The sequence below is a fragment of the Chanodichthys erythropterus genome, chromosome 11 (assembly GCF_024489055.1).
Source record: "Chanodichthys erythropterus isolate Z2021 chromosome 11, ASM2448905v1, whole genome shotgun sequence".
Taxonomy (NCBI): domain Eukaryota; kingdom Metazoa; phylum Chordata; class Actinopteri; order Cypriniformes; family Xenocyprididae; genus Chanodichthys; species Chanodichthys erythropterus.
Window position 1 is genome coordinate 22,900,962 of NC_090231.1, and position 12,409 is coordinate 22,913,370.

General features: G+C 36.0%; 1 protein-coding gene across 1 annotated transcript; it reads right to left on the minus strand.

Moving 5' to 3' along the window:
* Window positions 1-501: 501 nt before the first annotated feature.
* On the minus strand, window positions 502-11,629 carry ca7 (carbonic anhydrase VII). Its single transcript, XM_067400600.1, has 7 exons — window positions 11,568-11,629; window positions 9,283-9,480; window positions 6,684-6,802; window positions 6,488-6,583; window positions 3,850-3,912; window positions 3,072-3,227; window positions 502-1,687 (listed from the first exon to the last, which is right to left on the minus strand). The coding sequence occupies exons 1-7, from the start codon at window positions 11,602-11,604 to the stop codon at window positions 1,565-1,567; spliced, it is 792 nt and encodes a 263-aa protein (XP_067256701.1). The 5' UTR covers window positions 11,605-11,629; the 3' UTR covers window positions 502-1,564.
* Window positions 11,630-12,409: the final 780 nt, after the last annotated feature.

Consider the following 12,409-nt stretch of genomic DNA (forward strand, 5'->3'; position numbering starts at 1 on the left):
AAAGTTTAAGAAAGTAAAAACAAAGTGTGGACCCAAAGAGGATTTATTTGGTCATTTAAGCTACACTGAAATTAATTGTATATCATTGCATAATATAACAAAACACCCAACCATGTCAAAAAGAACTTTTTAAAGCAAATGTTTGAAGTCTTTGACCCTCAAGTTCACACAGGTGCAGTTCATCATAGCATCCAGCAGTTTCTAAATGTGGTTTGTCTTCATGTTGAACTTTGTTGTTTGTAATTTAAAAAAAAAAAAAAAAAAAAAAAAAAAAAAAATTTTGACCTTTGCTTTGAAATGTGTGCTTGTGCTGTCTTTTAAAAAAAAAAAAAAAAAAAAAAAAAAAATTAATAAATACCATATGAATTGATGTTACGAAATAAAATAGTTTGAAGTATCTCCAAATACTAATATTTTTGTGAAGTAAAATATTGCATATGAACATATTTATGGCATAAATCTTGCTACTGCAATTACTTCTTATAAGTAGCTACCATTTAATGCACAAATATAATGACAATGTCAAAAAAACAATATCAGAAACAATGACAAATAGATTATTAAAACAGTTTTATTTTTGCACATACTTAAAGAATAAATACAATATAAAATATACATTAAATCCTGCCAGCCACCAAATACACCCAAAGGAAAATCCCTGTCTTTTCAACTGGATGTTATCCAGAAGTTAAGTCTAAATACGGAACTGACCTTATAGAGATCTTCCGTAACTCTCCTACAGCTATGCCAGAGATTCCATTAGGAATTACATAGGAACTGTTTTTTAAAGTGTAAGCAGCGTAATCAATCATTCATTTCAACCTCCACACATCAGCCTCCTATTACTGTAAAAGCGTTCATAAGGCTTCACTTAAAGCACAGGAACATTCACTACAGTGACTGCATTGCAGTGTTAATAAAAGAGTGTGTAAAGAATTCAAAGTATCACAACAATCGGCTAAACAGAAATGCTATCTGCGTATATTCGTGAGACATTTCAGTATAATATTGCAACTTTCAGTGTTAATGAAGTGCCATCCTGCCACCATCAGGTCTGCCTTCCTTGAAGCACCATCTGCCTTATATATAAATATACACACACACTATAAACAGCTTAAATGACACATGCCTTATCAAAAGTTAACAAGAGCTTCTGATGTAGACTAACGGGTTAAATTTCAGGCTCCTGGATTACAGACACTTTCCTATAGCAGTGAGAAAGCAGACAACAGCCGGTTTATCAGACCCCATCTCAGCTTGGACCCTTTGGAAGCACAAATATCTCCTGCAACAAGAATCTGCTTGCACAAGCCTGATCAAGGTGGATGAGAAGGGATCTAAAAATGTAGAGCCTCGGATTCAAAGAGCTCAATGTCAAAGTCAAACTGTGTTCGAGGTCATCGGCCAAAACACTGTTAAGCAGCAGACAGAAAGTGACATGACTGAACACCCCCCAAACCCTTATTAATCATGCTTCAACCACAGAAGTGATTCTAGAACAGTGTCTTGAAGTATAGTTGATCACAATTGGTGATGTAGTCTTGTTCACCAATAAGCAAACAGGCTACTTAAAAGATGCCCGCACTGTCCTGCCCTTCAGTGGCTGTGGTGGTCGGAAGTTGTTCTCCATGCGCTTTCGGTCTTCTTCCTCTTCTCCGTTAAACAGCAGCGTCCGGAACTTTCCCATCTAAGTCCAGAAAACACGAAAAACAGCATGCAAGACAGAACCTGGCAAAGTGACAAGCTGCACTGCAAAAGAAATCAACTACATCTTATGTAAGAGGCTTGGTCCTCCATGCTGTGGATCTCCTGAGCTTTTTCCACTTATAGCTCATCAAACATTTTAATAAGCTGTACAAGATCAAAGTCTTGTGGCCTCACGCCAGACGCGCCAGGCTGCTGTCATGACTATGCCGCCAACATGCCAACCTGCTCATGCTTATTTAATGCAATTTCCTAGCAAAGTCTGAGGGACTAGACAAGAGCCGGAGACCAAATCCACAGCAGTCTTTTAGATGGACATAGATCTGTATCTGAAATGTCAAACTAGTAATATGACACTTCATATAGCAAAGGACATACATTACCATTCAAAAAGTTTTTGAAAGAAATCCCTTATGTTCACCAAGGCTGCATTTTTTTGATTTAAACAATAATAAAAACGGATATACTGTGAGATATTATTACATTTTAAAATAACTGTTTTCTACTTTAATATATTTTAAAATGCAAGACATTTCTGTGATGGCAAAGCTGACATTACTCCAGTCTTCAGTGTAATATGATCCTTCAGAAATAATTGTAATATGCTGATTTGCTGCTCAAGAAAAGTTCTTACTATTACCAATGCTGACAACGTTTTGTCACACCAGGATACATTTTTCAAAAGAACAGCATTTAGATATCGTTTTGAAATAGAAATCTTTTGTAACATTATTTGTGTCTTTACTATGACTTTTAATCAGTCTAGTCAAGTCTGCATCCTTGCCGAATAAAAGTCTTGTGTTAAAATGACCTTGATAGCATGTTGAATCAGCTGTTAGGATTTCAACTGTGTTTAATGCCAGAACATGCATTTTTTGTCTGAATGAAACTTACACTCTGACCTGAACCCTCCTATTGCAAGAGATTCATTCACACTCATTCAGACTTTTGCTCACTCTTTAAAACATGCATACCTAGACCATCGAAATCCATACAGTATATACCAGAATACTGTATGGGGAAATAAGAACAGTCCTTTATAGCTATTGGGCATGTTAATGTGTCGCCTTGACAGAGCAGGGCGACAGAAAAGATGAGATCATTTCTGACCAGATTCACTGTCATCACCAACATACTGGGATGTTGTGGATTATCCTAAATTTACATCACTACCAATGATTTTGATTCAGCGGGAGTGCTTCCCACATCCATCTCCCTCCACAACCATTCATTTTCATAAACCGATATCTGCCAGTAGGCCAGATGATGGTCATGACAAAATACTAGCAATACAGTTTATAAGTAAGGTTCATCAAGTTTATCGTGTGAGCCAACTAAAGAAAATGTCAATCGCAAAAGCAACCCACCTGCTTCTCCGATACATAAATAGGTTCTTTCAGCACAATCCATGTGACACTCTCATACAGTGGAGGAGTGGTGAGAGAGCCTGGGTACGTCCAGTATTCTAGACTGTTCGGCAAGAGGCACTTTGGGTTAAAGCCCTTGAAATCAACAACACTTCCCTACAAGAGAAACAAATAAGCATAAAACATCTGTACTGCAGAACTAAAGATGCTCTGAACTCTGAACAGGGGTGTATTGGGGCTCTGAACATGCCCCAATATTTTCATTAGTGGTCAACTAATATGGGTTTTGCAATGGGCAGTTACATTTAGCATTCTACAATAGTGGATATTTTGTGTAAATTTAACTGTCAAGCAAATGCAAGAAAATTAATAATAATAAAAAAATGTGACTCATACTTGAAAGAATGAATGTGAATGTTCAAAATTAGCTGAATAATCAGATTTCATTGATGTCAAATACTCTACCACAGATTAGTGGTCCTGGCCACTGTATTTAGTGTCAGCCACTGAGAGGGGCTCATTTGAATTCTTAGAAACGGATTAACATCTTTCAAGACATACATTTCCAAATGAAATCACATGCAAAGAGGCATCTGGGTGTTTCCAAATTCAATTAGATCCAAAAATGGGGATTAAAGTACCTCATCTGTTTGGCAAACTACCTGAAGACCTCTATTGTTTTAATATGTTCATTCATGCTTTCTCTCCAAAATAGCCAAAAGAAATTAATTTATTCCCCAGTTTTTATACATTTACTATATAAATACAGATACTGTACCTTGAATCTAACCATATACAAGGCATCTGTTATCTGATGAAGAGCTCTGTGTTCATCACCGGTCTAAAAAACAAAACAAAAACTCAAATCAAAAGTGATTTTTTTTTTTGGGTACAAAATAAAAATAATTAAAAAAAATCTGCAAGGGTTGCAGTGTGTAAAACATCTGTAAACGTCCCATTTCTGCATTTCAATATTTGCACTTTGTATTTTTGCTCTTTACTTTGGACGTTGCTACCTTTCTGAACCTGAAATTTGGTTACACTATATTGAAAGTCCACTTTAGACATTCTACTAACTATAAGTAACAATGTCAACTAACTCTCAATAATTTGTAAGTACTTGCCAAAAAACTTTTATTAGAGTATTAGTAGATTGTTAGGTTATGGTTAGGGTTAGTAGCAAAGTTGTGAAGTTACTTAAAAGGATAGTTCACCCAAAAATTAAGAGATTATTGAGTAAAGTCGTTATATTTGTTTTGTTTTTGCACACAAAAAATATTCTCAACACTTAATAAAATTTACCTGTTAGCCAGCACCCCCGCTTTTGGAAAATCCCAAAAAATGACATACCCAAACTAAAACGGATACAGTTCATGAACCTTTTGCACTGAAAGCATAAGTAAGGTCTCATTTGAAAGCAGACACTTTGCAGTTTATGGTAAACTCATAATTAATTATTGTCACAAAGAAGAAAATAGTTTAAAATAGCTTTGAAATTTTGAAAAGTTATTAGAAATTTATTTTTATGAAATATATTTATGAAAGTGAAAGTGAAGTTGGCCTTGTGGCAATCTAGAAATGCACTGCAGCTAAAGCCACATGTCTGACCATGTTATATTTCAAATCTGAAGATGATAAAGTTTAAAACTCTGAGTTTTATTAAATGTTTTTCAAGACCATGTCATGAGACTTTATTTAGAAAGAACTCTAAAATGTTAACTGATGTTTATTGTCATCTATTCAAGGGTACTGTCGATATGGTGTTTGTGGTGCTAAGTGCCCCATTCAGTTTCAGTCTCCCCTGAACACATTCACACCTCTACAGCCATCTTATAGCTCTAATTATTCTTTTCTTTTGTCTCTATTATAATTACTGATGTTATATTCAAGATTGAATCTCTCATTTCATTCACCAAACTTCTCACTTCACCTTCTTTCAAACTGTATCTAATGCCCTTCTTGGAAAAAAAAAAAAAAAAAAAAAAAAAGAGAAAAAAAAGTGAGCTTTACTATTAAAAATTATTTATTTGCATTAGCTTTAGATTAGAACAGGTGCTCTGGGCTCGTTAGCATATTAGCTTAGCACACCAACAAAACACGACAATTTATAAGATTAAAACCACGTTTTTTCTCCAAACTTACTAGTCGATTGTTTTAAATAACCTTCTTTGATGTGATGTGGCTTTGGATCAAAAATCAGACAGAAAATATATCATTTTAGGCTATTCTGCACAATGAGAAAAGCTATCTCGATTAGCATTGCATAATCTACTATTATGAATACCTGACATGGCGTGAAGAACACAGATAAATCACATATCGTCACAATCGTGTATTTATTACTTTCAAAAGTGACGTTCTGTATGTTTATATCAATGATTATAGCGATGTCTGGTAGCCTCTGTTAGTTCTGTGTATGTCACATGACTGCCTCTTGTTCATGATGTATAATTTGTGGACTACAGGTGCACAGAGCGCCCTCCGGCTACTGGTATGTGTTGGACACATAGTAGTCAGTGTATACAGCGCTCATATAACAACAACAGCGCGTTTTGGGTAAAAAATTAATATGACTCCTCTGTATAGAAAATTGACATAAACGTATGACAGTCCATCAATATTTCTCCAAATGTGCATGCTTTTAAGCTAAAAGCCCCGAGGGATGTTATTTTGTTGAGTTTTTTCATGATGATCGTACAGAGTTTTTTTCTCAGTGGCTGAAGCTGACGCTCATATTTCAATGAAAAGGTAACGACTCCGTTTCTCATATTCATAACTCCCGACGCATATTAACAAATAACGGTCACTATACGATGTTGAGTGTAAAATAAAGATTAAAAATTGAAGCTCGAGACTTAGATCTTTTTAATGATGTAGTTTGTCAAGGTAATTATATTAAATCTAACAGTAAATTTGAGCTAATTTAAACAAAGAAGCTTCGGTGCGTCGGCGTGACAGTGCTGGTTAACAGGTTGGTTGAACCACTGCAGTCAAGTCGACTGTTTTAACAATGTCTTAAATTTGATGAAATCTGACAGGTATATCACTCGTCCAAAGTATCTTAATTTGTGTTCTGAAGATGAATGAAGGTCTTAAAGATGTGAAACGGCATGAGGGAGAGTAATAAATGACAGAATTTTCATTTTTAAGTGAACTAACCCTTTAGTAGTCAGTAAAATATCTGTTGGGAGACCATCAAAAAGTGTTAGCAGACAGTCTATTGATACTCTAAAGTGGACTATCAAAAAAACTGACATTTTTTGTCTTTGACAAGAAAATAAGTAAAATATACAAATATAAGTTAAAAAGATATTTTATGGATCCTAAATTGAATTAAGTGATTCTAATATAGATCACATGCTTTTGAACCAATGCTGTATTTTTTGGTTCTTAAATGAGTGCTGATTCACACTAACTTCCAGAAAGATCCCAAGGACAGCCAGACCATCAGGGGCTACTGCTGCCTCACCAAAGGACTTGTACTTAATGGCGTTCCAGTGAACCAGATGAAGCTGGAGAGAGACAGAGGTCACGCCAAAAGATTGTGATAAAGCACAGAAAGAGAGAACATACACACCGAGCAGACAGAGTGTCCCTGTTCTGCACCCTCACCTCAGACACATAGGTTTTCCCACCAACCGTATGCTCAGAGCCACTGCAACCCTTGCCTCCCCAGTGGAAGTGAAACTGTTTAAGTCTGTACATGTTTTCCAGAGGACCTCCTCGGATCACTGCCGCAAGAAAAGATTAGTTTAAGGGGTCATTCACATTTCGGTGTTTCAAAACATGTGAATCAGAGCATTAAAAAGAAAAAAAAGCCAAGGTCTAGAGATGCTTTTTTTTTTTAAAAAAGTTAAACTTATTTTAAATTGAGCGCAGCGTTTTTAGAACACACTGCGTCATGTGTGAAACACTGCAAAAGGCGCAAGCGCAACAGTCAAACACGTCTGTCCGACACATTTACATAGAAAAACAATAGAAAAGCAGTGCAGTGAAATGCAAAAGCACGCTCTGCCCCTAACTTGCATGTAAAGTGAATGTTGCCTTTTTTCTCAGACTCACTCAAAGTGCAATAAAGGGTAAAGACAACAAGAATCTACACTACCATTGTAACCCATGATTTCCCTCTTTATGTCTCCGTACATTTACGCAGTTGAATTGCACTTAGCACAATGACATTCATGTGGTTGGTTTTTGCACACCCAATGTCTAACACTCCAGTTCAGTGAGAAAAATTACATCTGTCTGACACCACTGGAGCCAAGAGTCTGCCTCCAGCCTCACTTTCTTTTTCTTACTCCTTTTATACCTCTCTCTCTCTCTCTCTCTCTCTCTCTTTCCTATTGTTTTGTTTCATTCCTAGATCTCCTTCTCAAAGAGAGGGATGCTTCATAAGAGACACTTTAAACATTTCAACAATTTGACAATGACAACTTGTTTCTCAGACCTTTGTGCTGGCTCAGAAATGCAGACAATTTATTCAAGAGCTTCTCTTTGGATAGACTGCTGAGTGAACAGAGGTAGAACTACTTTTGATGTGTGCAATTTCACATAACAGTCATTACATTCCAGAGCTCAAACGGTGAGGTGGAACGAGAACTGAAATGACAGGGTCATTTGTGCAGAAAAAGCTGAATTTTAGACTTTCATTTGTGAGTGACAGCATGGCCCAGGCAGTGTTACTTAACATTAAAAGGCACAATATGTACGATTTTTATATTAAAATATCCAAAAACCACTTGCACAGTGTTATATATTTCGTTCAGCTGTGTACTTTCATTATCCTAAATGTTTCCAAGAATTTGTAAATTCAGAGAAATTCACAATTTTAAATAGTGCCCGTCCCTCCCTTGTCACTTGTCGCCTGTCAATGACGTAATATCCGCCTTATCCCTGGATTCCTTGTGCACAGTAACCATGGCAACAGACACGGACAGCTGCATAACGTCTAGCGGCACGCTGTTGTTGTTTCGTTCAAACATTATGGATCATGGCAAGCAAACTTTGGGACAAAAAGAGAAATAAAACTAGGATCAATATTGGTGTGGCGTTTCCGAGAAGGTGAGAGCTTTGCGACAACTTTATCTTGAAAGAGACGCCGCTCTTGCACGTTATTAGACAAGGTAAACAAATGTAGGCTACATAAGACTTATCAATGTTATATCATGATGATGTGTTAGAATATCATCAGTATGATATTCTAATATTGATTTAGCTTACTGTTAGTCTCATACAGCCAACAAACTAATACATAGAACATTACAGTTTCAATGCAGTTGTATAGTGTAACGTTAGGCCAAGTGAAACAGTGCTGCCTTACCGCACAATTTTAATTCGTCAAATAAACTGACCTGTATTAGTAGTATTTCAGCACATGTGAGTAGTTCGGTAGAATGAAATGTCTGGACTCGCGTTGCACTGATATCTGTCTCTCATTAGCAACCGCGCCCGCGATTCTCGGCCACGCCCTGCTTCATACCACAGTCATGTTAAAGACATTAATGTATTCACTCATCCATAAACATTAGATCCATTAGAATGACGACAAGTTCCATGATTCCACGCTCATTCACTGCGTCATCAATCTACGCCTTTGTTACAGTTTTGAAGACTTTACTGCATACTGCGCCTTTAATACTAAAATAGCATTATTTACATTTTCAGTTTTTATTTTAATTTTAAATGTTTTAGTAATTTTGTTATATTGTCATTTTTATTAGTTTTTTTAAAAAAATAAAATAGAATTCTTTTTAGCTTTAATTTATTTTTTAGTACTTCAACGGAAATTAAAAATGTTGCCTCTGCAACTAACTGAAATAAGTTTAAGTTTTTCATTTAATATTTTATTTTATTTTAGCTTTATTGCAATTACCGAACGCATTTTTGATAGTTTTAATTAACAATACCAAAATTGGTACGGCCTTATTCAAAAACACACTACAATCAGTCATTCATCTTTTGACATAACATCTAATTTTCAGCTGGTTACTGTTCTTCTAAAGAAACCTTTCTATAGCATACAACAATCTCACAGTGGACTTGCACAACATGAGAGCTATAAGAAGAGGAAGAGGAAACTAGCTGTGTGTAAAAACCCAAACATGCAGAAACAAAACTAAACATGGCCAGCTCAAAGCTGTGTTCTTCTCCATCCATCATTCTGTGACAGTAACATTTCTAAAACAGTAATAATGTTGTCACTGATACCAACCTGATCTCTCATCTGTGTCAACAAACTCCACTACTACAGAATGGCCATTGTTTGATATGTTGAGAGAGGTGCAGTTGTTGTAAGACAGAGAGATCGGAGACAGTCTGGCATCAAATACAGCTTCTGCAGGGACTATATCAATAGGTGATTGGCGGTTACCCTCGGCAATGGGATAGTCTTTGTGCCATGCTGATGGACCTAGAAAACAATATTTAAAAACCAACCAGAAATTACTAAACAAACCAACACAGTGATTTTTTTAAAATGTAATTTTAAGGATATAAACATGTACCTTACTGTACTGGTTTTTGCCTCATCTAAATTGGATTAGATGTTATTTGTGTGTGTGTGTGTGTGTGTGTGTGTGTGTGTGTGTGTGTGTGTGTGTGTGTGTGTGTGTGTGTGTGTGTGTGTGTGTGTGTGTGTGTGTGTGTGTGTGTGTGTGTGTGTGTGTGTGTGTGTGAAATAGATGGATTTTTCAGTTTAACAACTTTTTTGTTGAATTTTAGACTCTCAGACAAATAATATGCATTTCATAATAAGTCTTCATAAATTGCATCATACCATTTCAAGCTAAATGTTAAACATTTTAAAGGTGCTCTAAGTGATGTCACGCGTTTTTAGGCCAAAACATTTTGTGTCACATACAGCAAACATCTCCTCACTATCCGATAGCTGCCTGTCCCCTGAACACACTGTAAAAAAATGCGGTCTCTGTAGTCGCCACAAACTCCAAAAACAGCAACAAAAACAAACTGGTGCAGCCTGGACCATGAAACATAATAAACACTCTCCAGCCAATAACCGACAAGAATGATTTTAAATGCGCGTTCATGACTGTTTCAGGAAGCACGGAGGGGAGGGGGAGGAGGAGGAGGAGGGAGGGTCTAGCTAAGACTGTAGAATAACACTTTGGGTCTAGCTAGCCTCGGTTTTGTTTGACGAACGTCAACAGGAAGTTACTCCAGCCAGGATCGCTTAGAGAACCTTTAATATATGCTGAGAATATAATTATACCTTCACAAAGGTAACGTGTGGTTGATAGTTGTGCAGTTCATTTTGACAGTAGCTTGTGTCAAACTGAGAATCTATCACTTATTTATGATACAAAATCATGATAACAGAAATGACAATCTAAAATGGGTCCCTTCTGGAAAACCTATCAAAAAGTGTTTATCTTTATGGCTTATTATTTTATTTTTTTACATTTATTTATGGAAACATCTGATGGCAATACATTTATGTAAAGCCTGGGGACACAAATTCATGTATTATTAATAATGCGGTAACACTTTCCAATACGGTTCTTTGTGCATAATTTCAACTAAAATCTAAAAATAAACAACGATCATAAAGAAACGCTTTCATTTCCATATATGTTTTCATCACAATTTGCATATTACATTAAAATTTGCTAATAAAGGAAAACAGCAGTGTGGTCAGGCGAATTCAGGCTTCCTTATGACAAAGGAAAAAATTAACAAAAATAAGATGATGATGATGATGATGATGATAAATTCAGACAATTTATCCAACAAAATTTTTTTTAATGCACAGGCCTACAGTGACATTTTTGGTGTGAGTGTGCAACTTTCCAAAGTCTTTCAATGTTTGTCTGTCTCAACTGTAGCAGGACGCCAGTCTTGACATTGCAAAGGCCTACAGCCTAGTTGTTTAAGCAGCAACTATCCCTTTAAAAGATAACTGGGCTAATCTCGCATTAACAGTAGATTGGGCAGCAAAATGTACTACACTAAATCTAACGACAGATGACAGGACATATTAATGAATGAATGAGAACAAACACAAAAACTGTTGGCTATTGATCCACATAAGTCTGTAAAACAGACATTTAGAAAATGTCTTTAAGACATTTATGATTTAGAATGTATGAAAAAGAATGCATGTATGTTTTTTTATAAAGATGTTTATCAGAACACAACATATGCTTTCAAGATGAATCGCGACTCTTGGAGACCATGGCTACATGTGCTAATAATAATAATTTTATTGCATACATGTTGCTGTTATAATAATAATGTCCCATTTTAAAAGTTGAACAACTTTTCCTGTAGAACGTTTCCTTTTTTCTTAACAGCTTCCACTCACTGTGGAGCGGTGATGTGATGCTATTTTTGCAACAGTTTACAGAATTTGAGAAATAAAGTCTATTTTAATACATAGCCTACTCATTACCCCGAAGCACAACAGTTACCGTACGGTGCTTGGCAGTGGTCAAACTGCATACAAAACGACTTTGGATTGATACTTTCTTGTAAACTTACCGTTGTCCTCTCCATATCCCCAGTGATGTCCAGTCATTGCTCCCTCTTTTTTGAGCAGCAGATGTTGGATGTGTGCAGTCGGCGAGTGTCCTGAGTCGTGCGGTGGAGAGGTGTGTGTGCGTGTGTGTGTTTCTGTGGATCGACTCTAATGACAGCGGTAACAGGTGAATGAAGCGCGCTGTGATTGATTGACAGATGAGCTGATCCGCTCAGGCCCCGCCTCCTCCAAAGCAGATATCACCAAGGACCGACAACTTCTGTTCTGTTGTGTACATTTTAGTTGCATTTAATTGAATTAATTGAACTCTGAAGGGAGCATGGCATTACCGCAAATTATTATTGCAAATAACCTACTGTATTATAGGCCTACAAAGTATTTCAAAAACAAACTAAATACATGTAAGGAATATTTCCTGTTAAGTATGAATAACAACTGCAGTGACAGAACTAATTGTAGTATAAATAGGCCTAGCTAGATAAACCTACATGATCGTCCTGTCTTGGTTCTGTCAAATGTAAAAGAAAACCAAGCTTTTATTATTAGACTTACATCACTGAAAGACTTCAACCATCTATGACATATTCTTGAAAAATACTAATGTTTTTTTAATTATTAAGAATTTGTTTGATATTTTTTATTGTTTGATGCTGAAAAGGAAAAAAAATGAAAGACAGCAGTGTATTGTTTTACAGTTAACATTTGACTATTATCAGTGACTATTATAATATTAACAAATCAAAATACATTTTAAGCATGTAATTAATTACACATAAAACCATTTTTTTGTTTTGTATATGTAGGTTCCAGTTCTCTGGTGCATAAGCTATAGGTTTGCATAAAT